Source organism: Paraphaeosphaeria sporulosa, assembly GCF_001642045.1.
Source record: "Paraphaeosphaeria sporulosa strain AP3s5-JAC2a unplaced genomic scaffold CC84scaffold_11, whole genome shotgun sequence".
Lineage (NCBI taxonomy): Eukaryota > Fungi > Ascomycota > Dothideomycetes > Pleosporales > Didymosphaeriaceae > Paraphaeosphaeria > Paraphaeosphaeria sporulosa.
Genome location: NW_017253370.1, coordinates 811518 through 836176, shown reverse-complemented (window position 1 = coordinate 836176; position 24659 = coordinate 811518). Strand labels below are relative to the sequence as shown.

Sequence of the window (24659 nt, the reverse complement as noted above, 5' to 3'; positions counted from 1 at the left end):
CATCGTCGCTTTTGGTACGCATTTGAGCACATCTGCTATACTGCTTAGTGTCGTGCTGCAGGTCCTCGATTCTTATGGGCATCGCACTAGGGACAAATATTATATTGCATTTGCTACTAAATTACATCGGCTGGTCCAGTATCAGCCTAAGACCTATACTTGTCTGCGCAATACTTCAAGCTCCTCCGGTCTCAATCTTAGAAGGCCAGTGTGCGATCGTGATCGCATCGCCAGTCAGGGTGAAGTTCATCACCACGGAACGCTCATTGTTGAGCGCAAGTGAGTAGTCGCCAGGGTAAACGATGAGGTCACCGTTTTCTGCCGCACGAGCAAGAGCGCCCACTGGGATGTCGAATTTGACGGTGCAGGCTCCGCCAGGAGCGATCTCAGCCTCACGGGTGATGCCCACGAGCCACTTGATGGGACGCGGAGTTGGACCGCTGGTAGTCGACGCGAAGAGCATGGCAGAGTAGTCCGAAGCAACGTCGCCGGTGTTCGAGACCTTGGCCTGGAAACTGAGAAGTGGTTTCTGCTCAACAAACTCGTAGCCGCTGTGCGGCTGAATGAAGAAGTCGGTGATGTTGATGCTGGCGCCAGTGGAAGCGTTCATGGCAAGGTTTTCTTCGAAGGTAGTGTAAAAGAGGCCATGGCCGAAGGCGTAGACTGGCTCGCCGGTGTACCACATGTATGTTTGGCCGGGGTTGTCACCAGAGGGGCGAAGGTCCATGTCGAGCTGATAGAAGTCGTCGGCGTAGGAGGCTGGGTATTGCGTTGTCACGAGACGTCCAGCGGGTGCGCGCTTACCGGAGATGAGATCGTAAAGAGCTTGGCCACCGCTCTGGCCTGGATATCCGCCCCAGATAAGAGAGTTGACATTTTTATTCCCCTTGAGCGCGGTGCTGTCGACTTGACCGCCACCCATCTGGAGCACAACGACAGGCTTACCCAATTTGCTCAATCGATCGACCAGGTCAAGCTGGTTGCCTGGCCAGGTGATGTTCTCTCGGTCCAAGGCCTCGGACTCGACAGTATTGTCGATACCACCAGCGAAAATGATCACATCAGACTTGCGAGCTGCCTCAAGCGCTTCGTCGAAGAATGTCTCGTTATTGCTCGAGATACCAGTGCCGAGAGCGTAGTTAATCGTCCTGCCAGAAGCCTCGAATGCTGCCAGCGGGCTGATAATGTAAGGTGGGGTGGTAAAATAGTTTCCCAGCATCTGCTCTGTTGCGTTTGCGTACGGACCAATGAGGGCAACGCTCGAGTTGTTGTGCAAAGGAAGGGTACCATCGTTCTTGAGCAACACAATGCCCTCAACAGCAGCCTCGTACGAGATGTTCCAGGAGTCTGTCTTGACGACATCATCCCAGGTCAGGTCACGGTACATGCTGCCATTACCGTCAAAGTACCCCTGCTGTACGAGTCCAGAGTAGAGACGAGTAAGAGCCTTCTCAATGTCATTGCGTGATACGTTACCCTGGGTGAAAGCCTCCTCGAGGTAATACGCAAACTCAGTTCCGCAGTCAATGTCTGTGCCAGCAAGCAGTGCAGCAGCCGAGCCACCAACACGAGTAGCAGCGTTATGATGCGGGTTGAACACGCCATACACAGCACCACAGTCTCCGGACACGAAGCCATCACCGAAGCCCCAGGTCTCGCGGAGCAAAGTCTGGAGGAAGAAAGAGCTGCCACAGCTTGCCTCGCCGTTGACAGCATTGTAAGAGCACATCAAGCCCTTGGCCTTGGCTTGCAAAATGGCAGTGCGGAATTGCGGAGTGTAGTAGCTGGCCAAGTCTTGTTCAGTGATGTTCACATCGTTACCAAGACGGCTGTGATTGCGCCACGTCTCGATATCGTAGCCGGCAAAGTGCTTAGCAACGGTGACGAGCTTTGGTACCGCAGGGCCAACACCGCCTTGCATGGCAGTGATGTACTCATAAGCGTACAGCGAAGTCAGGAAGTATGCATCTTCGCCAGGGGTCTCTTGGCCACGTCCCCAGACAGGAGCTCTGAAGCCGTTGATGTTGGGTGAGTAGACATCGAGGCCGTAAAGACCGGCATTATTGGCCGCGCGACCTTGCGTGGAAATGATGGAACCGATCTGGTGGATCAGACTGCGGTTCATGGACGCCATTGATGTGATGGGCTGAGGGAACGCCGTAACCCAGATGAAGTCGCCCTCATCTGGCTGATAGAAGTGACTCAAGCCGTGAAGAGCTTCATTCCAGACTTGGTACGGTGGCAGGCCGAGTCTGGGAACACCAGGAGCTGTGTTCACGGTGTTGTTGACAAGCTCTTCCATTGTGAACATGGAGATCAAGGCCGCAGCTCGGTCCCAAGCGCTGGCGGATTTGTTGCAGACCAGCGTGTCTGCCAATGGCGAATCTGTACAGCTTGGGAACCCAAGAGGGATCGTTGCGAGAGTCCTTGAGTCGAGCTGAGGATTGCCTTCGACGGTGTAGTCGTAGTAGCTCATGTTGTTTTGAGCCAATGCGCCAGCCACTATCGTGGCCAACGCAGCGGATACGGAAGACCTCATCTTGGGAGGTGTAGGTGAAAACAGAAAGCAGCTGGCTTCAATGAGACGTGCTGATCTAAAGAAAATACATTGTGATCTGCTAGTTCCTCTTTATACCACGTGCGGTGAATCCCACCCAGTGCGGAGGATCGGCACTTAGGCAAAAGTTAAAACGCTAACCGCGATGCTTGCTCGATTATAGCTAGATCTTATGCTACATAAGCATTGCATTGCGAGATTTAGACTTCCCGATTTCTGGTATCCCCGCGTTCTCCTTGGAGTATGGATGTGAGGTCAAGCTCTTTAGCCGGAACGATGACGACAATCATTTTGGCGCGACACTAGCAAGCGCCTACAACCGAGGTATGTAGTGGAAGTGGGTATCTATATCGTAGACCAGCTGAAAACGTCAATAGATACTGGCAAGTGGCATTAGTAGGTAAGCCTTACCACAGTACAGCGGCGAAGATTAGCCTATATGTGCATCGCACGGCTCGACACAGTCCTATTCCTACTGTCTCTACATTCGTGACACAACAATGACAAGCTGAATCTGCAGCATGCCAATTTCCGTTAGTGACCAAATGTTTCTTTTAGAACAGTGGTCAAGCCATTGGCAAATGCAGACAAGATCGTTGACAGGAGATATCCAGGAGCCTTTGGCACCTTAGCTTCGTCCCCATCTCTTTCCACCAAGCAAACAATAGGACCATCAACATCGCGTATTTCTAGTATACTCGTGATCTAGTATGCCGTCAACGCACCAGTCAAAAAATACTTCTGCTCAGCCTCGTTAACAATCTGCTGACGCTGAAGAATGCAGTGCCGCATAAGTCATTGATTGATCTGATTTTCTTGTCGTTGAACCTTTCCTTTTCGTAGAAGATAGTTCGATGTTCCCAATCTGTTCTGTCCATGCAGCGACTCTCTACAACAATAACAAGACGTCCAGCAGCGCGCATCGGGGGTCGTTGGATACCTTGATATGGCGATTCAGAAGTAATGAAATGAGGTGGATGTGTGTACGTAAATGCTATCCGGAGGCAGGAAGCCTAACAACGTTGAATTAGTATTGGCCACCTTTGTTATTGCATAGGTAAAAGGCACACCCACATGCTCCTCACGATTAGGGGTTTAGTAGATATCTGTCAGAGGTATAGTATTGGTAATAAAGGTTCGTATAGCGGATCATGTGTAGCATCCATCACAGTGTAGTCATTCTGCCTACAACCTTCTGGCAAGGTATCACCGAGCCCCCAGTGCGCGCTATTATCCTGTGGAAACAGGAGTTGGACATTTTGGAATATTCTAGTTCGGAGGCCCGGCCTCAGGTCGGCGTCTGGCGACGAAGCCGGAAGTACACGGCCTCACCACCAGCCTCATAAACGATCCGTCGAGGCTAGATAAAGCAGTGTAATGACCCACGGGACCAATGCTTCCCGTAGGACCGCAAGCGCACAGACCAGAGCTTTCCACGTCGTCAGCCTCAGCCATAACAATGCCCTGTCGAATACAAATTTGTGTTGGCCAGAACCACTCGCTCGTACAGGTGTGCCAGTTGGGGTATACTTATCTTATGTACTGATTCCTATGGCGGACCTCTCCAGATATTCCGACAGGCAGTGCAGAAACGTAGCCGTGTATATTTCAGAGCGTCAACGACAGTGGCATGTTTCAAGAAGCCTGAATGTGAATTGTTCCAGTGGTGTGGAGCATGCGCTATGAAGAGAGTATGTGTTTGATGTGCATGTAACGCTCAATTGGTATCCATATCCTCTATACACCGCATATGCCATTTCAAAATGTACTCATACACTCGACTAAAACCCCAATGCCCAAGTCTTCTCCAATCACTGCACTCTTCGAGCCCACAACACCTCTCACATCCGCAGCAGCATCCTCAACAAACCCCCCTTCTTCTCGCCGGTACCATCGCCACCAGCCTCCTTCCCGTCCTTCGGACCCACCGGACTCGTCGCCGCGAAGAACAGGACTTTGATCGCGATCGCAAAGCCCGCGTGCAAGACGAGCACGACGATAAGCAGGATCTTGCTCGTCTTGGCCTCGGTCGAGCTGAGTACGGGGTACAAGTTGCGCAGAAGGAAGAAAACGCTTGCCGCGAATCCGAGCGCGACGAATATGAAGTTGAGGACTGTCCCTTGTCAGCTCCATTATCTCGCCACCTCGTTCCTTCAAGCTGAAATGGGACGCAGCGGACTTACTGTTAATCGTGCTTATACTCGCCACTGCCACGGGTATCCACACCAAATTCGCGTACCCATAAAGACAAACACACTCCATCAAGTTCGCACTCTCGCTCCCATACCACTTGAGCACCGCCCACAAGCCTGACGGCACAACCCCCGTATATCCATACACCAGCCCCGCGGCACCACTCAGCAGTTTAAAATCATACGCGAAGTGCTGCTTACCCTCGCTTGCGAGGTACTGATTTATCGTGCCCGTGAGAAAGAGGATGACGACGACGGTGGTCGCGACCCAGACAGGGCCGTACAGGTCGGGGTTGCCCTCGAGCACGTCGAGGAAGTTTGCGCGCGGGTATAGGGTCGCGGTGCAGCGGCGCAGGACTTCGGCGGTGTCGACATCGAAGGCTTGCGCGTAGAAGGAGAGCGTCCAGAGGTAGTGTTTGCGCGAGGAGGAGCTGGAGGCGGGCGTGGGGAGGAAGCCGGCGGTGTTGGCGTCGGGCTGAATCTTGGTGCGCGTGGAGGGTGTGTTTTCGAAGTCTGGGGTGAGAGTCAGGTCTGAGGGCTGGAAGAGGGAGGAGCGTGTGTACTGGAGCTGTGGAATTCGAGGTCCTCCTGCAGGTCGGTGTGGCCTAGGTCGCCCTGTCGGGTGTCAGTATGCGTTCTTTGAGGCGGGCTAGGTTGAAAACACCTCCTGGTCGACGTCGACAACAACGTCATAGCCTCTGTTGGCCATGTTGGGGTGGAGCGTGGATTCGCGATGTCGTGAGCTTGGTGGAGCTTGAGCTGCCAGATTGCGTCGGTGGTCGGAGGTCGCGTTGATACGGAGCGGGCATTTAATCTGGAGCGCGCTAGTATGCTTGGTCAAATCTCCATGATGAGCATCTCGACGCGGGCAAGAGCATTAAGGTTGCGACTTGTCATTATCTCATATTAATCGTAGAAGCATATACTGCAAATGAAAATCCCAAGCCGCTCCGTTGGAATGTATAGATCTATCCCGTCTACGCCTCCTCTTCCTTCTTCTGCACTAACGGCTCAATGTTCCAGATGCTCTCCGCATACTCGTCGATACACCTGTCGCTCGAGAAGAAGCCCATGCGGGCCACCGTGAGGATAGCCTTGGTGGTCCAAGCCTCCGTGTCCTTGTACGCCTCATCGATCAGCTCTTGAGTCTGCACGTACGAGGCAAAGTCATCAGAGACGAGGTAGTAGTCGCCGTGCTCGACGATACCGTTAAGAAGCGCGCTGAAGGCCCCAGCGTCGCCGAAGCGCCCTTGATGGATCTCGTCGAAGACCTTCGCGAGCTTAGGCTCGAGCTCGTAGTGGTTGTAGAGATGCGCGTGGCGCAGGTCATCCACATCCTCTGCGAGATTACCGAAGAGGAAGATGTTCTCCTCACCGATCTCGCGTGTGATCTCGATCTGAAGGTCGTTAGTCTAATGCATCAAAATGGCAAGTGATGATTGTACTTACGTTAGCACCATCGCAAGTACCGATGATCAAGCCACCGTTCAAGCAGAACTTCATGTTGCTCGTGCCCGAGGCCTCGGTACCAGCCGTGGAGATATGCTCGGAGATGTCGCTGGCAGGAGTGATGATTTCGGCCTTGCTGACGTTGTAGTCTTCCAGGAAAATAACCTTGAGCAAGTCGCCGACATCGGGGTCGTTGTTCACAACATCACCGACCTTGTTAATGAGGTGGATGACAGTCTTAGCCATCCAGTATCCTGGCGCAGCCTTACCACCGAAGATGGACACGCGAGGAGCGAGCTTCTTCCTTTCTTCCGCGGACAAAGCCTTGATCTGGAGGTACCTGTGGATGACACCGAAAATGTTAAGTTGTTGGCGCTTGTACTCGTGAATACGCTTAACCTGAACATCGAACAGCGCGGCGGGGTTGACCGTGACACCGTTGTGCTCTTTGATGTGCTTCGCGAGCCGCTACATCGAAGCATTAGTTATTGGGCTACGTTAAGAGGTTCCTACGATGACTCACAACTTTGTTCGCATATTTTATCTCACGGAACTCCTTCCGGAACTCCTTGTCGTCGACAAAGGCCTCAAGCTTGCCGAGTAAAGTGAGGTCCTTCAAGAAGTCATGGCTACCGAGCTTTGACGCGATAAGCGCAGAAAGACGCGGGTTGGCCTGATGCAGCCACCTTCGCGGCGTGATACCGTTTGTGACATTAGTGAACTTGTCAGGTCCATAGATTTTGACAAAATCCTTGAAGATGGTGGTCTTGATAAGGTCGGAGTGGAGCTCAGCAACACCATTGACCTTGTGCGAGCCAATCAGCGCAAGGTAGGCCATGCGAACCATCTTGGGGTTCGACTCTTCGATAATCGATACCCGGCCCAGCATTTCGCGATCCTTGGGGAAGTTGCGCTCTACATACTGTAGGAAGTTCAAGTTGACTTCGATTCATTAGCCTACGTCATCTCGTATCCTGGAACAACTTACTGTCGTAGATGATCTGAAGATGACGAGGAAGAAGATGTTGCAACAGTGGTACCGACCACTTCTCCAGAGCCTCCGGTAGCACAGTATGGTTAGTATATCCGAACGTCTTGCTGACGATGCTCCAGGCATCATCCCACTCAAGACCCTCCAAATCCACGAGTATACGCTGCAATTCGGGGATAGCGAGCGTTGGGTGGGTGTCGTTCAGCTGAATGGCGACCTGGTTCGGGAATTCTTTCCACGAGCGCTTGGTCTTCTTAAAGCGACGGACAATGTCATAAAGGGATGCAGCACACCAGAAGTATTGCTGCTTCAAACGGAGTTCTTTGCCCCTCTCCAAGCTGTGGAATGTAAGTCAAATATTTCAGATGTGTGCATGACAGAAAGCGTACTTGTCATTCGGGTACAAAACAGCTGAGATAGTCTCTGCACGCTGCTGGTCCGCAACTGAAGCCTCATACTCGCCAGAGTTGAACTTCTGGAAGTCAAACTCTCCGCTAGCCGCCTTGCTGCCCCAAAGACGGAGGTTGTTGCACGTTGGGGTCTGGTATCCAGGCACTACAGGATTAGCTTCGCTCTATACAAGATGCTGATTTCTCACCTGGCACATCGAACGCGACGGCCTGAACAGTCTCGCCGCCCTCCCAGGAGGTGTGCTGCTTGCCCTCGTCATCTTGCCAGCGGCTCACGTGTCCATAGAACTGTACATCCACCGTGATGTCGTGACGCGCAAACTCCCAAGGGTTGAAGTCAAGCCAGTAGTCAGGAACCTCGACCTGGTATCCATCAATGATCTCCTGCTTGAAGATACCATATCTGTAACGTAGGCCGTATCCCCAAGCGGGGTAGTTCAACGAGGCCATCGAGTCGAGGAAGCATGCGGCGAGACGTCCAAGGCCGCCGTTTCCGAGGGCAGCATCGTGCTCTTGTGAGATAATGTCTTCCATGCGGAAGCCCAGATCGGCCAGACCCTCTGCAAATTATTAGCGCTCGAACTTCTGATTTCGATAACGCACACGTACTGGTCGCAGAGTCCTTCTGACCCACGTTAAGCATAGCATTGTCGAGCGCGCGGCCCATCAAGAACTCGAGCGAGAGGTAGTAGACGCGCTTCTGGTCCGCAAATGTCTGGCTCTGCTGCGTCTTGTTCCAGTCGAGGATGAGTCGGTCTCTGAATGCCAATGCCGTTCCTCCATACGCCGCGACCTCGTCGCAGTTGTACAGCGACCGCGCAAGCGTGGTCTCAATGTGTTTCACAGCCTCCTTCTCGAACTCATCAGGCGTCTCAAAAGCCTTGGGCGTCTAAAGAGAGTCAGTAATTGCATGCATGGGTGTATCAACATGCGCGCTGTTCTCCATGTTCTCCACCCCACCTCCTCGCTCTCCGGATCCATCCGTTAACGAATGAGAAATACTGGGAAGATGGACATACAAACTTCCTCCAAGCAGCCCGCTGCGGCTCCGGAATGCTCGCCTCAACGCTCTTGATCTCGCCGGGACCGAACCCAGTGACGGTTCTCTTGTGCTTTGGCCTCGTGAACCCCTCGGGACCAACAGGACCCTGGAAATCCGACAGCGGGGCGCTGGTCGACGGGCGACGCTCGCGCGGCGCAGCCGAGTTCACCGCGGTAGCCATTCGCAGGATGTCGATTGCCGCGAAGCTCGAGTTGCTGAGCGAGAAGCGATGGGCCAGAGGCGAGGGCGGGGTTGAGGGACGAATGGTTGGAGCAGGTCCAATGGAAGGGGATGACGGTGCAATTGCAATTGAGCGTTCTCTGATTTAGAGACACCACGGAGGGAGAGGATGGAGAAAAGAAAGAGACGGCGGGGAGGGGAGACGAGGTGTTTACGGGGCCAGTAAACAGCGGGGTACTGCGGGTGGTCAGGGAGGACAAAGGCTAGCGCATGTTGCTCGATCAGACGAGTATGACGACTGGAGGGATGGGAGAGCGCGGGGAATGGGCAGGCGCGTGAGAAGTGGGTTCCCTATGCTCAATGGGAGCGCGTCGCGCCAACATTTGTTGAGCATTGCGCATGCATGAGAGGGCAAGCCAACGAAGTGGGGTAAGCGCGTCCACCGCGAACGACATCCAGACCTGCCTAGTCTCTCCTCGATAGCTCCTCCGTGCACCTGGAGCTTGGTTGATGAGCTAGCAGATACTATTCAATGCAGCAGAGGTTGCGGTGAGCACTTGTGAACGGCTGTGGTGGATGCGTGCATGGACTTGAGGATCATTACGTTGGGCAGTGTAGAGGTCCATGGAGCTCGCGCCACCAACCTGCAGCCCCGCCATAGCAGTTGTTCCTGTACACCATCGTCCGATGCCGATGCTGAGACGTGTCTTGGATAGCCCGCCATCGCTGATGGCTCGCCCGCACAGGTCGAACCGCCGACTGGCCAACACGCGCACATGCACTTGCAGAAGAAGAGAAACCCTTGGAGAAAGCATTACATGAGTTTGATTCAAGCAGTGCCTATTGCACGCTGCTATACCAATTGCGGAGCTGAAATACAGAACGCCAGAGCTATACAAGGGTATCATGCAATCAAGCAGACGCACGCAATATGATCAATCAGGACACCAAGCCCGAATGCGCAAAATGCACAACCCCACCATGACAGAGATCCCTCCCACGATACAAAAGTACAAGGCTCACGAACTCACCTGCCGCAAACCCACAGTTACATATTGCCTCCATAACCGGTGAAACTCCTGTAAAGACGCCATGTAGACTCCCAGAAAATGCGTGATGATAAAGTCGATCGTAACAAGAGAGACGGGGTATCTTCGTCAATGAGAGGTCAGAAAGCCGAGGCCATAAGAGAGGTTTCGTGGGCACATCTTCGCTGGTCCGGTACAAAAGAGATCGTGTGCCATGTCTGTGGTCCGTCACGGGCTCGGCTCCGGCGTTTGTGCACCGTACGCCCAAACGGCGGATCCAGATCCCGTGCCCAGCGACAACGACAGCCGTGGCCGGCGTCCTTCTTTATCATCGTCGAAAGACACTAATTGCCTAGGCGTGACAAAGTAGGACGCCTGCTGCATCTGGTGGGCCATACGCTGAAGCATCTCTTCGCTGATTCGGAAGAGGCCGTAGTCGATGTCCTCCAGGATACAAAGCTTCGTCTTGGACACCTGTTTTGCGTCGAACCGGCCGGCTGCTTCAATCTTTGCCCAATGCCCGTTCGAGCGGCCCCGGTCATCGATGAAGCCGTGCGCCAGAGCCAGCGCCGCAAGCACAATCAAGTCCGGACTAATTTGGGGCTGCTGCCAGCAATCAGTGCCCAGGTAGAAATCCAGCCTGGTCGTGTCCATGGGGAGGAACGCATCGCGCCACCGGCTGGCAAACCCGTCCGACAACGCATCAAGCACACAGGCCGCAAACGCAACCATCTCCACCGGCAGGCAGGCTCTGTCGAGAAATCCCTCGATAGCGGCCACGGATGACTTGTGCCCAGCGACATTCCTTGGAACAAGGCTGGCAAGGTGTAACGCATAAACTATCAATGTCGTTAGCGCGGCTCCGCAGCATGGTAAGCGATGTATTGAGTGGCAACGCAACGTCCACAAAAGAGGCTGGTGTTGCCGGACCCGCCAGCAGTGATGGTCAGGGGAAATTTCCTCAGACGCCAGTGCGTATGACGTCGGCCAGGACCAGCTCCACACGATGCAGGGATCAACGATGATCAAGAGGTTTCCAAATAGAAACCGGGACCGGGCGCGTGAGTGGGAACTAACCTTCTAGCTCAGGAGATCGCCTGTGGCGCTCGATGTCGGACTCTGAAGGTGGAGAAGGCAGAGACTTTGCTGTTGATGTGGGATGTGGCTGTTCCTTTGCGGGCGGCGGGGTAGGAAGGTTCGAGAGCGGCACACACGAGGCCAGGTACAGTTCCAACTCTTCATCGTCCATGTCGGAGAAGTTGCTGCGGATGGATAGGGCAGGCGAAGCCATGCTCATGTTCAAGTTCCCGTAGGTGTTCATGGCTGGCAGCGTAGACGGCTCCAGGTCCCTTCAGTGCGGTTTTGTCGAAAGCTCATTCCAGGTCAACAATTTGAAACAGAATCTATGCCAGAGTCGTGAAAGCAGCGATCAAAGCCAACCGCCCGGAGAATACGCCAAGCGGAGAGAAGAGCAAAGGTAGAGGGCCGACGCCGCACTCTATATAGCAGCTCGACTCGCAGCGCACGCTCTCGCGTCGCCATGGCCCAGCCGCCGCCAAAACGGGGAGTGGAACGGTGAAGCGGCTGACGTGCTTCGCATCCGCGCCTGCGCTAAACGGTAGTAGCACCGCCCTTGGCCCACGTACCTGTCCTCATGCACGCCTGAGCTCCGTCTGGCAGGAAACGCACAATAGTCGGTGCAGCAATAATGTCCGGCTTCGCACCGTGGCTCTGGTGTCTCAGTCTCCAACGCAAAAGTCCACAGCAAATCCCCGGAGGCTGATGGTCTCTGATCTGGCACCGTCCATCTCAGATGTGCGCTGCGCCGGGCAGAAGGGACCACGCAGGCGCCCCAGACTCTCCACGCACAAGCAATATACGCGTGCGGGTTGCGGTTTATGACACCTCATATGGCGCTTGATTGACGCTGCATCTGGCCATCCCCCTCAGTGTGCGCGTACCGCCATTACGGCAAGCCTGCATAATACGTACAGCATCCCACCCTCTTTTCCTCCGAACACCCTGTGCACTCCACCGCGTCCTGCAACTTCCGCGTTCCGAACGCCAGGCGAATCCCGCACCCCATCCATTGCGCATCCTCCCGCACCTCGCTCGCAGGCCAGCCCGCCTCAGTTTCACGCGCACCACATCCGCCGGCGAGCACATCCGGGCGTTGTTCCGCTGGTGGCCTGACCATGTCTTTCACCGCCATTGTCATGTTATGCCCCCCAAACACTGCCCAAGCCCCAAAATTGCATGGCTAGATATCCGTCCCCTCGCCAATCTGCGCGCTAGACACTGGCAGTGGAGTTGCCGCGAGCCCGACAAGCCGCGTTATCCTCGTTCGAGGGCCTGCAATATTGCCTCGACGGAGAATTGACCCTGTGTGCGGCCGCGCGGAAGTGAAGAAATAGAAGAACACCTCCACTTGATGCGCTGGATAGGTAGACCCGAGTGCAAGGCGAGTCAAGCTCGCCATGCGCGCGCCATTGCACGTGCTCGTACAACTCGTACGCCGTACACTCCACTATACAATAGTGTTTGTGTAGCGCGCACATTCCTGTACGCAGAACACCGCGCACGCACCCCAAACAATACATTTTGCGACAATGGTTGCATGCTGGAAGTGGACCGCCATCGGAGCGGGCTCCCGAAGAGCTTCAGCTGCGACTTTCCTTGTGCAAGAGCTCGCGTGGTATGTGAAGACGTGGAGGCGGTCAAGGAAGTTATATCTTTGCTGTCGTGGCTTTCTCGAACGTTGCACTGTTTATGCAGGTGACAGCCGCACGCACGCGGCACAACAGATACACCGTGATGACGGGGGATTTTGAGGGCGCTGTGGCTATTCCTCGGATGGGGTTGGTAGGGGATTGTGCAAGCGGTGGCGCTGGAGCTGCGGATTTCGACAAATTTGGAAGAACCTCAGCTAGAGAAACCTTAGGCTTCCTTGCACAGGGACAATAGTAGAGAATGTGGTACCTGCATATGTTGATAAAGGTAGTCACTTCTCACAGCACTGACAAAGGATGAAAATAGCCTTCCTCGATTCATAAATAGAAGCAACGCCATCATACCAATGCAGAGTAGTAACATAAGCATGGCCATACGGGAGACTGATTCAACTACTGTGGCTACGCAAGCCTGCCGCTCGTTTTTAAGCCACACATTCCCGTACTCATTCATGTTGGCATGCCTCTCTATCCAGGTAAAAGCGCTCATAACACATGCCCAGACCAACGTGTTCACAATCGTCCATGCACTGTGTGGGGCATCTACTCCGGGCCACCACTCCACCACTCAAAACGGCCCACGCTCGCCTTCATCTTTCCGGGTCGATTCACCCCCCACCTCGGCATCGCCAGTCCCGAGGCGACATTCGGTCTGCACCGCACCTTGACATTTTAGGGTACAGAGATGGGCCATCGCTCTGGTTCTCAATGCGCAGCTAGTGCGTCTTCTTGGGGCCGGCGGCCTGCTGTCCACCAACATACTTGCGGATGTCGGTCGCATCGGCGGCTTGCCTGATGACGTTCTTGAAGGTGCCCCAGCTCTGGCGAGCGACGGGAGGAGTGCTCTGGTTGGCAAGCTGGGCATCAACACGAGCGGTGAGCTGGGTGATGGCGCCCTGGACAAAGGTGCTCTGCGCGTAGCGGGCGCGGAAGAAGACGGTGTACACGGCAATAAGGATCCATGAGCCCTTCTGGAAGAGAAGAGCGGAACCGAAGACGCGGAACCAGAGAGCAATCTCAAGAATGGCAACGAGGGTCATGCTGCCATCGTAGTACTCCTTCACGAACTTGCCAATGGCATCGGACAAGCCAGAAGCGCTCTTGGTGCCAGGCTGGGCTCCGGCAGGCGGGGGCTGGATGGTGGGCAGCAGGTTTGAGCGCACGTAGGTGGCTACGTGGAACACCGAGTAGACTGCGAAAGGTAGGACCGCCATGGGGATCTGGCGGGAGAAGAGCCAGATGAGAGCCATGACTGGGATTGTCAGTTTATGTTACGAAAGTGACCAGAGTAGTGAGCGGCAAGGCTCGAGACGCCCTTGTGAGCAATCGCCAATGCTACTTCAGGCTGTGCGGCGAAGAAGTTGACAGCGTGCAGAATGAGCAGCACCTCTGGAGGGGTGCGTGTCGTCTTCTCGTGTCACACACACACAGGAGTGTTATTTCGGCAACTTACTCAAGTACTGCACATTCTCATCGGTTGCGAGGGAAAGGACCCCGCCCTGCTTTCCTTGCCTCACGCGAGCGCGGTATGCCTTGTAGACAACGATACCGTAGGTGACGCACGCAGAGAGGAAGGCGGTGCGGTAGGAAAAGGCCGCCCATCGCGAGGCCGTGTTGAAGGTGACGTACGACAAGCTGTAGCGGAATGTCGACAGCAACAGCGTGACGTGGCCGGCGAACCACGCAAACTGCAGCGTCTGTGCAAGAGCAGCAAGGCGCTGGCCTAGAGGCAGCGTCGCGGGCGGTGGGGGAGCCATGGTTGGGAGGTGATCGTGAGTAGCGATTTCGGTGTGTGGGGTCTGGAGTGAACAGATTGTGCGTCAGCGGAGCTCTCTTTGTTTAGTGGGAGCGGTGGCAGCGATTCCCGAGACCAATGCGCGGGGCCGATAGTGGACTTGGAAGCTCAAATAGCTGCGCAACAGTCGCTGGTGCCTGATGGGAACAGTTGAAAACGCGCACAGTGCAATGTGTCCAAAGCCCAAAGCTGTTGCTGGTGGCTGGGCTGGTCGTTTGACACACGGCACATATGACGCGGTTGGTGCATGACTGAGGTGGGCACTTACTGGCGGGGTACGTTTGTCGGAGCTGGAGGAAGCTGCAACGAACGCGACTGATGCAAAAGCGACGAAGGATGCGATGCGATGCAATAGAGAGTGGGAGGAGGGGTAATAAGGCTGCGATATGGGGCTGTACGTAGCGCGTCGGCAAGGCAGGAAACCAGAAATTCCGCCCTCTGGGTTGGTGACGACACACTGGAAATGCTTCACGCCCACCCACCCGCTCTCGCTAACGCACAGGCCACGCACCCTGGCGATCACCTCTCAGCCGCGCCAGTGTCCCATGTGCTGCTTGCGTGCTCGTCCGGAGCATCATCACCTGCTCACGCGAACCATGTCACTCGATGTCATTGCTATCACATGCTTGTACAAAAGAAACCAATTCACTACTAGGATGATGTGTAAAATACACGAAAAGAAGCCCCTGTCCACGCCACCCAAAACTACATCTGTCCGTCCTCTAAATAATGAAAAGTACCGCAAAGGAGAAAAGGGAAGCGGAAAGGAGCGCAATGCTGCTGGTATCAATCAACCGACGAAGCAACTAAACCAATGAGACGACGCCGCTCGGCCGTTCTGTCCTCCGCCCAGGCCGCCCGCTCCGTCAGGTATTATCTGTCGCCGGCAGCACCTGTGGTGTCGGCAACCGAGAGCAAATTACAAGGTTTGATAAATAGGATATGAGAAGGGAGAAGAGGCTTTTCCGAGTTTTCTGCTGCAAGAGTCGTGGAGGTTGGGGAGCATAGGCCCCATCGTCATGATGACCCGAGACCTTAACGGAGCGAGAAACCCTTCCTCTTGCCCTTCTCCTCGAGGGGTCGTCCTTGCTCGATGCGCGTCTTCTTCTCTTCTAGCTCCTGTCGTTGCCGCTCTAGCTGCTCCTTCATCTCCCGGTGTCGGGCATACAGCTCTTCTTCGCTTTGTCGTAGCTTGCTCTCCTTCTCCGCGACCTTCTGCTGGAAGACCATCTTCATTTCCATCTCCATCTTGGCGAGCTTGGCCTCGTGTAGCGAGCGCTCCTCCTCCTGCTTGACCGCCGGGTTGATCTCCTTGAACACGCTGGAGTCTTGCTGCACACCCATAGAAGTAAGCTTGTCGGAACGGTAGTTCTCGTACAGCTGGTTGTTGGTGTGCTCCTTGAGCTCTTCCATGTGTGTTCGGATAAGCATCTGGCGCAGCTTGACGAAGTCGCAGTGTTCCTCGTTATCGACCTCTATGACACCCCAAGGGTACCGACGCCCACGAACCTTGCGACCATCGGCCGTGCTAACCTCAGCATTGGCACCAACAACGGCGAAGGGCACCTTGGACATGATTTCGGCGTTCTCGGCGATCGTCTCCTCGTCATCGAGCTCGTAGCGGGGGCCCTCGAAGATGTGGATTTTGTTGTACTGGATGTCCGCGAGAATCTACCATGTGTTAGTTAAAGCCTTCTCTGGCACAACGCTCCAGACACTCACCCTAGCCTTGAACGCCGCGATCTCCTCGTCAGTCAAAGTGTCTGCCTTGGCGATGACCGGAATTAAGTTGACCTTGGTGTGCAGCTTCTTCATGACCTCAACATCGAGAGGCTTCAGCGAGTGGCCGGTGGGTTGGATGAAGAATACAACAGCGTGGATCCGGTTGTCCACGATGTTCATGCGGTTCACCTTGTTCTCCTGGTCAAGGTAGGCGTCAAATCGTTGCTCAATGTTCTTAACAATGGGGTCCCAGGACTCGTCATTGTTGATGTAGTCGCCGAAGCCAGGGGTGTCAACAACAGTCAGCCTCAGACGCACACCGTTCTCCTCAATGTCTGCGCTGATCGACTGGATGGCTACAGTCTTGGAGATATCGAGACTCGGGGCCTTGCGCTCCTTGGGCGGGTAGAGGGACGTGTTGAACAAGGTATTCACGAGCGTCGACTTTCCGAGGCCAGATTCACCTGCGAGACATGTTAGAGACAGGACTTTTACCTGTTAGGGCTCGTGTGTACGAACCGACAACCATAACATTGAAGTTGAACCCTTTGCGCACACTCTTGCGATGCCACTGGTTTGGCAGGTTCGCGAAACCAACGTATCCGGTCAGCTTCCTGCGGACGATGTTCATGTCGCTCGCGGCGGCGGCCGCCGCCTTGGGATCCTTAGACGAGATGGTTGTAGGGGCAGGGGCCGAGGCCTGCTGGCTGTGTACCGCGTTCATCTGTTCAACAAGATTTGACCCGGCCGAGGTGGGCGGCGACGGGGATGCACGCGTAGGGGCCGTCGGGGACGCGCCGTTGGATGCTGTGTGTGTATTAGCGGGTGTTGACATTTAGAGGCGAGGTGCGTCTGCGGAGGCAGCGGTATCAGCGCAGCCACACCCGTTTCGAGGCGACTGCAGGCTGTAGCAGTTGCGCCGCCGTGCGAAGAGACGCCGGAATATGGTGCTGTGTAGCACAATGGCTGGCAAGGATGCTCGATCGGGCGGGACCCCTTACCCATGGTGAACGAGAGACGGCAGATGTAGAGACAACGTCGTCAAGGAGGGACTCCTGCAGAGCGAAACTCGGGTCAGCACACGCTTCAGTGAACGATGGGGTGGCTTGTTGACAAAACTAAACAAGACGGAGGTGCGACACGAGCGACAGGCCGAAACCTGGAGAAAAATGTCAGGACGGAGGTCGGGGCGGCGACGTACCAGTGAGAGGTAGGTATGCTTGCTGAGCGATGGATACACGCTGAGCTATGGGGCAGAGCAGTCGACGTCGGGGCGCGGACAGCGATGGCGTGGTGCGGGAGAGTCTGCTGTTGTGCTGGAGAAGGCGTGGTGCGCTCCTGGAGCTTGAGGAAAGGGGTCCGCGCAGGGATTGGGAGCAGCGTTGGAGCACTGGACACTGGGCGCTAGCTTAAATTCCCCGCAAGCCGCGCAGCACCGGCTTCAGTGTAAGAGTGGGTATGGCAGATGCAGAGCTGGTGGCGGAAGAAAGAACGAGACTCGCGCAGGCTGCAATTGACAGCTTTCTGTTGTGTGCGCCTGGCCCTGTGCGCCGTGTGCAGCTGCAGCACGAAGCTGTCGCGTAGCGCCCCTGCCCAAACAGGAGATATCACGTGCGGAAGCGAGCTTGCGACACTGGGCGATCAAATTGCCCGAGCCTGGCGTTGCGCCGGCTGAGCTTGGCTACCAGTATTTGTATGATGCATGACTACGAGGCTGCTGTTACTATTCCACGACCTCCATTCGCGCCGCAGCCAGGCGCCGCAGACTCATTGTCTATCGTGGCACCATTCTGCCTCAACGCCAAGCCAGACTGCAGTCATTGCTGCCACATCCAATGGCATGCTTCCAAGTTCCCAATTACCCTGCGCATTAACCAACCACCAGCCTGTGGACTGAAACCATGGGTATTCTGCGAAAAACACGACAAACGCCTTAGGCACCGCTTCACGACAACCCAGACAGAGCCTGTCCCAGCTCGACCTTGCTGTACTTGACGTACTTGCCCTTGCCCTTGTCGATCTCGTGGTACCTGTCCCAGAAGCGGCTGTATAAAGGCTCCATGATGTTCTGCACTTCTTTACCCAGATGCCCACGTACCTCGCGCTCCATCTTGTACGACTTGTGCCGTTGTAAAAGCTCTTCGAAGCTGGTGTTGAAGCTCTTGAACTTCTCTTTGATCGCGTCCTTGTCCTTCGAGCCGAGCGCCTTGACAATGGCCACCGAGTCGGCAGAGCCTGCAGTGCTCGATTGCGGACGTTCTTTGCGGTTCGTGTACTGGACGTCGAGCAAATAGCCCGAGGGTTCTCGCCAAGCTTCCAGGTACCATGATGATGCCTTCTTCTTCCAAGGTTCCAGCTTCTTCTGCATATAGTCTTCCATCAAGGGTGCCAATTCCGACGACCGAATCATGCGCTCCACGATGGCAGCGTTGTTACTTAGGAAAACTCCTTGCAAGCTCTTGTTCTTCATCAGAGCTCGAGACTTGCCATCCAGATTCTGTAATAAAGTTTCGATCGTATCGGATGCGTAGTGCTCAAATAGCCTCTGTCCATCTGGCCCGACATCAAGCGGAAGGGATGAGGATGATCCTGTGTTCGTGGTCGACTTCCACCCCCCGTCGCCCAGCGATGCGAGAATAGAGCTAATTGGACTCAAATAGTTGGTCATTTCCTGCAGTCGGGTCATTGTCGTCGTCGTTACAGGAACAGCTGCTCCATCCATCGGCAACGCAACCAGCGTTTGTATCCGCGCCCTTGTATCCTCCAGTAATTTGTTCATGGACGCCTTTGAAGTCTCACGGATGGGTTTAATGCTGTCTTGAATGGGCCGCCTCAATGCAGACATCCTCTGCTCTAATCGCATAGACAGCTTTGAAGCGATGTCGACGATCTCGTATCCCAAAAAGCAGTCTGTCATCAGGTTCCTTTGAATGTGACCATTGAGCTCACGTAGCGTCTTAGTGAAGTCTGCAAGCGGTGCAGCACATGTTGCTCCGCAGACGATCGTCCACTCATCGCGTGGAAAGATGTTGGTGATGTTGTCGTATTCAGCCACGAATAAGCCCTCCATACCCTGCGCGTATATTCCGATGCCGTTCGTGCCCTTTCTATAGATCGCATCCGCTGTCACCTTCTTCGCAGTATTGATGGACGCTGCAGCCAAATCTTGTAATGATCTGGTCATGTATTCGCCTCTGACCTCCGCGTAAATCTTCTGAGTAGGTGTCTCGCGCACATCCGGTTGTGATATTTGAGCAAAGCTGTTTGATATGTGGGTATTGATGAGACGCAACGTCGATAGTTGCTCTTGTGGAATCGTTGGGAACGGGTTGTCTGCAGACGTTAGCAAATAAGCCGAAATGGTCAGCAGGTTCCGTACTCTTCATGACATATTCCAGAGGCACAACAGTCTGCCTACAGCTTTCTCGCAATATGTCTCTAAAAGCATCCTCCAATTCTCTCAGTCCGCGCTTCAAGAGAGCACTCATGTCGGCGACGGCTTGTTGATTGGCGCGCATATTCGTTCGCTTGAGCTCTGCAAGAGACTGACTAGTGCGGCCGAGGGAAGCAATATAGTCTTGGAGGTCGACGTTCCGGAGGCTGTCTGGGTTAGCAAAAAGCATGGTCAAGACACAGCTGGACGTACCCCTTGTTGATGATCCGGTCCTCCCGATTTGACTGGTCCAAAGGTGCACGCAGCTTATCGATGGCGTCAAGTATTCGGTCGATGTCTGCAACCATGTTAGCCTTCGGGCCGCTTCTGTTTCAAAGTATCATACTGCGGTTCGTGGTCTGCAGCTTCGCCGTATTTCCGTAGATAGGCGCCATAGCTTCGTTCATCGCTTTGCCGCTCGTCTCCAGCCTGTTTCGCGAGGCCTGGATCTTCTTCGTCAAGCTCTTCATCTTCTCGATGTTCGCTTCGAGCACCTCGACCTCTGCAGCCTCCTCGGCGAAGGCGCCTTTGCGTGGGCCAACCATGGTGCCTGCCCGGTTGGGGGAGCTCTCGAGGAGCTCCTGGCGCGCGGCGAGCGAAAGTAGATAGTGGAGGTTCGAATTAATAGTCAAACTAAAGTCTTATCATTCTTGTGTGCATCTTCGATTGTATCGCATGGCTGGGGTGTTCGAGAAGCCTGAAGCCAACAACCCGTGGGGGAGCTTGCGGAGGGTTGCGATGCGCGCCGGCTCGGACCTGATCTAATTGTGGAGACGGGGCTATGACGAACAGGGATGCGCTAGATCGAGCCGCCTCAGAATATTTCCACGTCTACCTAAACCAGTTTATGCGCGATGCTTTAGAGGGTCGAAGAGTGCATTGTTCTTTGCTGCACAGCTGCCCCACTTCTCTTCTGAGTTGGTGGGAATACCTACCTGTCCTGATCTCAGCTGCACAATATCATAGTTCAACTAAAAACGTAATTGGTCTTCCGTCCAAAACGCAGTCTCGCACTTCCACCACGTTATCCATCCAAAGTAAAGTTTTTCTCTGAAAGCATATGTTGGTAGTAATGTTTCCATCGAGATGAGGTGGTTGCCTAGCAAGGCTAGCCTCACATCTAGGTCGTGTGCACCTTCCCACCATCTCATCGTAGGTAAGAGGTCCTCATCTCGTGTCCGAACAGGTCCATGCCAGGCAGAAAACCACATTGCATCCTCAATCGCCAATGGCGCAGCGCCACGTAGATGATCATATGAGAAGTTGCAACGGCTCAAGGCTCAGCCAGGTGATCCCACGTCTTTGATTCCTATGGTGCGTCTCATCCATGGCCTAATTACTAGCTCTAGCTCTCTGGACATGCGCATATCAATCCTTTTCCGACCCCGCAGCAATACAGCCATGGAGACTGTCGGCCTCGTTGTTAGTGTGATCGCCCTTCGTGGGCGTTTCTGAAGACTGTATCACCCTGATATCACAGATTGGCCTTGCAATATCCATAGCAAGGACTACGTGCGGCTCGAGTAAAACTCGACTTGCAGAAAGTATTTCTGCTGCAATGGGCACATCGTTTGGATATCATGACTCGAGACTGAGACAGACGCTTGAATAACCTGGTCATTTAATTGATGGTCCAGCGAGGTCTCACTTGCATTCATGAGCTCCGCCGAAACAGCTCTTAGCTCCAGCGCCGGCAGGAAGTTCGCCCAGCCGAGCCGAATGATTTCGTGGCATCATTCCAAGCCGTGAGTGATCGACTGATGATACGCGACTACAAGTGTGCGCAAGCCCTCAAACTGGACGGACAATCACAACTAAGACCTAAACTGCGGCAGACCGCAAGCAGCGTGAATCCCCATTCAATTGGCTCTAAGATCAATTGGGTTGCAAAAGAAGCTTTTGAGCGCCTCGTAGGGGGATTCCTAAATCTTGTGACAGATGCACTGAAGGAAATCCTGCAAGCCTCAATGAAGAACAATAACCTCGTCAGTGTTGCGGAGAAAGCCCTTTCCCGAGAGTATTCCAGAAGAGTCTTTAACCGCCTCTGATTCCGCTTGCTTGACGACAGTATGGACAGCAATATCGAGCAACATGCTCGGACTTTTTGAATAGGCTATTTATCCACCTAATTCCTCGGCCAAATGGAGTGATCTAGACCAGTGGCTACGGCATAGAGACGGTGTCTACTAGACATCCGGAAATCCTGTAAGTGGAAAATTGTCACTAGCGAAGTAGCTTCTCAACAATCCCGATGTCAAACAGATGCTAAGAGACTGAGCCGGAGATCGTATGTTGACTATTGCATCGTTTTTCATATCGAATCTCGGAGGCGCAGAACAAAAGACGCAACAAGGCATCGCAGATTTTCACGCAACTATTGTTCTAGCGTGCATGTCACATGCCTCTATCTTCAGGGAGAACGAATCAAAGATGATCATGGCACTTGACAGCGTTGATGAGCTGGCATTTCGAATGCTTTCTTTAGCACGGGTGGGGAGATTGACAAGGCTGAGGAAGGGGTGTTCGATTGGTGCGCTTGCAAATTGCTGAAGTACTACCAGTGATAGAGCTTGAGCATGCAGGCATAGTTGTGAGATAGTTCACTTCTTTTTATTAGCCTAGGAGAGGACAGTGGTCAGCTAATGTAAGCATCCTATCACTCATATTACATAGCTCTCCTTAGACTCGGCGAATTGTTGACGAGGCTGAATTTATGTTAAATTCTATTAGTGTGATGACTGCATGCTCGACATGTTGTATTGTGAGCATGCAAGACACTGATGCATCGTTGAGATCCTTAGTAGGAAGATACATATATAAATTATAACAAGGGAAGGTCCCGGACATGGTAGAACAAGATTGAAGTCATCCGTACGAGCTACCCATATCACACGACATGCAGTAGAAACAGTCTAATGTAGAGTGGTAAGCGAAATGTGGTTCTTAAGACCCTGTAAGACCCTGAAGGATATATCCAAAGAAATCCAATTTTCGATCCGTCCAGCTAGCTCCAGAGGTAAGAGGTTGTCAGGATTACGAGCCTTACATAGAACCCTGAGTCCACACTAAAGAAAGCAGTGTCTTTTTTTCGGGCCGCGTGATTGGGGCAAAACCGAGCGATGGGCGCGATTCTGGCGGAATACGAGCAGCTGATGGTCACAAGGCTGGCGAGCGGATGGCTTATCGGACAACAATACATAGATCGTAGGCCAGGCTGAAATGAGAAACGCTTCTCTGCTTCTTGACGTACAATCCCTATTTCTGTTGAAGAGGTATGTAGTCAGCCGTGCTGGATCAAGCGAACCAGCCACGTCGACTTTCTTGGACTGTGATCTCACGTTGCAACGACCTGTCTAGATGCACAAGGCTGTATTATAGTGCTATCTCTAGCCCCAACGAAGAGTCTAGCATCCATCACTATAGAGCCTTTAAATATCGGCAACTCTGCTCTAGTACGACGTGAATATTCACACCTCAGCACGCAGATGTCTGCATAAAGTTGCTATTTACGATCGTTATTCAGGTTTTTCGACATTCAATCTTTATTTACACAGCATCACATACCTGAACATACTGTCCAAAGGCTACCGCAAGTGCGACTAATGGCGAAAGCGAAGAAAAGCGCACAACTGCCTAAATTCGATCGATTATCTGCTCTCGCCTTAGAAACAAAGTGCTGAAAGTCAGGTGAGATTGTGCTGGAGCTCCTTGTTCGGGCTAAAATTGCAGTGAAACTTAGGAGATCCCCGCGTTCGCCTGTGTGGGATCTTAATTGGAAGCACACATGTTGAAACCTAAGATGCAGATTGATCGCCGCCGAGTCTGCCACACGTATGACTAATTGGACAAATGATGGACCGGAGAACCACTGGAACATGGGCGGCGCACTGCAATTTTCAGCATCAAGGAAAGTTGTATCATCCTCTCGTAGAGCGTCAAGTGTGATGGGCAATTTGAAGATAGTCCATGTGATGCTCTGGCTACAGTAAACACCTCTACATATGGCTTGCTGTTTAAGGCCTGTTGGAAAAATCATGGTCCGTCTAATAAAAGCAGTCTTACGAGGCGCTATTGGCACGTCTTAGGCTAGAACAAAAGGGTAGCATATTTATCTGGTTCATCTGGTCTCGATTAATCAGCTAAAAGCTAATTTGCCCGCAAGGCAGAGCTGAGTCTCCTCGTCAGGGCTAAAATTTTAGGTCACTCAAAAGGACAGGCTTGCTGTTTGCTCACTGATCAGAAGAATCACCGCGCTGAAGGCAAATATTGAAGTTTGACAAGTCTTGATTTCCCCACCACATCTCTAAGCCCACTGTGGCACGTCAAATGCACCACGACCCAAGAACCGTCCCTCCATGTCGACGAAGGCTTGCTGCAGAATGAGCTTCTATTCGACGCCTATCGCAAAAGCCGCCATGCTTTGAGCTGTTAACCCAGCGTTTTCGACTCCCGCTGAAGAGGACCCGGAAGACGAAGGTGATCACAAAGCCAAGACCCCTCCCTCATCTAGGGCGATGATAAACCGCCAAGCTCATCAAAGCATCCACTCTCGCAGGCATCAGATATTCGGGATAGAATTTGTGACAGCAAAGCACAACGCCATGCTCATGGAGTCGCGTAAGGATCTAACTCCCCAGTCAGCCAGCCAAACAGCGTCACCGAAGCCCAGAAGTGTGTTTTGCATACCCTTCTCACCGTCCGCATGGCCAGTTGCTTCGGGACGAGGTAGATGAACATGTGGGTGATCTTGTAGGTAGCGATCAACGTGCTTGCGACGTCGTCTTGGTCATCATTGAAGTCGTAGATGAGCCACTCAGCCTTGGCGCCTTGGGTGGACGAGTTGATACCTGCAGTCTTGATCAGGTCGGCATTGTAATCGATGCCCACACCTTGGGCAGTGGTGAGGTTGCTTGTGGAGCCATTAATGTGGCCGAGTAAACCGAGGACTTGACACGGCACAATTAGTATCTGGCTTGTAGGAGTTGTCTAATTTCGTTAGTGGGGGGAATCCCTGGCGGCTGCTAAGGTGGGAAGAGGTGTCGATCTATGGTGGATAGAATGGAGGTAGAATAGGCTATCTCGCCATCTTACGGAATTCTCCATCGCCGCAACCAAGATCGCAAATGACAGT

At 53.6% G+C, this 24659-nt stretch overlaps 8 protein-coding genes across 8 annotated transcripts; 1 reads left to right on the top strand and 7 right to left on the bottom strand.

Annotated features, from left to right (window-relative positions):
* Positions 1-175: 175 nt before the first annotated feature.
* On the bottom strand, positions 176-2539 carry CC84DRAFT_1229723 (putative exo-1,4-beta-xylosidase xlnD; the record flags this gene model as incomplete). The annotated part of the gene is made up of 1 exon (XM_018183671.1): positions 176-2539. The coding sequence occupies one exon, from the start codon at positions 2537-2539 to the stop codon at positions 176-178; it is 2364 nt and encodes a 787-aa protein (XP_018031418.1).
* Positions 2540-4200: 1661 nt separating this feature from the next.
* Positions 4201-5495, bottom strand: CC84DRAFT_1168237 (Yip1-domain-containing protein). Its single transcript, XM_018179349.1, has 4 exons — positions 5414-5495; positions 5313-5364; positions 4741-5262; positions 4201-4670 (listed from the first exon to the last, which is right to left on the bottom strand). Exons 1-4 carry the CDS (start codon positions 5456-5458, stop codon positions 4399-4401), a joined length of 891 nt encoding a protein of 296 aa, XP_018031417.1. The 5' UTR covers positions 5459-5495; the 3' UTR covers positions 4201-4398.
* Positions 5496-5721: 226 nt separating this feature from the next.
* Positions 5722-9125, bottom strand: CC84DRAFT_1168236 (glycogen phosphorylase-like protein). Its single transcript, XM_018179348.1, has 8 exons — positions 8619-9125; positions 8209-8488; positions 7788-8159; positions 7579-7744; positions 7187-7527; positions 6722-7140; positions 6199-6666; positions 5722-6146 (listed from the first exon to the last, which is right to left on the bottom strand). The coding sequence occupies exons 1-8, from the start codon at positions 8820-8822 to the stop codon at positions 5727-5729; spliced, it is 2670 nt and encodes an 889-aa protein (XP_018031416.1). The 5' UTR covers positions 8823-9125; the 3' UTR covers positions 5722-5726.
* A 952-nt stretch (positions 9126-10077) lies between these two features.
* Positions 10078-11140, bottom strand: CC84DRAFT_1101102 (uncharacterized protein; the record flags this gene model as incomplete). Its single annotated transcript, XM_018174897.1, has 2 exons — positions 10078-10688; positions 10927-11140. 2 exons carry the CDS (start codon positions 11138-11140, stop codon positions 10078-10080), a joined length of 825 nt encoding a protein of 274 aa, XP_018031415.1.
* A 1721-nt stretch (positions 11141-12861) lies between these two features.
* CC84DRAFT_276029 (uncharacterized protein) lies at positions 12862-13392 on the top strand. Its single transcript, XM_018185715.1, has one exon. The coding sequence runs from the start codon at positions 12926-12928 to the stop codon at positions 13244-13246; it is 321 nt and encodes a 106-aa protein (XP_018031414.1). The 5' UTR covers positions 12862-12925; the 3' UTR covers positions 13247-13392.
* Positions 12883-14723, bottom strand: CC84DRAFT_1168234 (uncharacterized protein). The gene is made up of 2 exons (XM_018179347.1): positions 14032-14723; positions 12883-13830 (listed from the first exon to the last, which is right to left on the bottom strand). The coding sequence occupies exons 1-2, from the start codon at positions 14333-14335 to the stop codon at positions 13295-13297; spliced, it is 840 nt and encodes a 279-aa protein (XP_018031413.1). The 5' UTR covers positions 14336-14723; the 3' UTR covers positions 12883-13294.
* A 685-nt stretch (positions 14724-15408) lies between these two features.
* CC84DRAFT_1101635 (Septin) lies at positions 15409-16819 on the bottom strand (the record flags this gene model as incomplete). The annotated part of the gene is made up of 3 exons (XM_018174924.1): positions 15409-16044; positions 16096-16559; positions 16615-16819. The coding sequence occupies 3 exons, from the start codon at positions 16817-16819 to the stop codon at positions 15409-15411; spliced, it is 1305 nt and encodes a 434-aa protein (XP_018031412.1).
* Positions 16820-17739: 920 nt separating this feature from the next.
* Positions 17740-20248, bottom strand: CC84DRAFT_1154496 (uncharacterized protein). The gene is made up of 4 exons (XM_018176891.1): positions 19875-20248; positions 19742-19826; positions 19475-19695; positions 17740-19428 (listed from the first exon to the last, which is right to left on the bottom strand). Exons 1-4 carry the CDS (start codon positions 20071-20073, stop codon positions 18041-18043), a joined length of 1893 nt encoding a protein of 630 aa, XP_018031411.1. The 5' UTR covers positions 20074-20248; the 3' UTR covers positions 17740-18040.
* Between the last annotated feature and the right edge of the window lie 4411 nt (positions 20249-24659).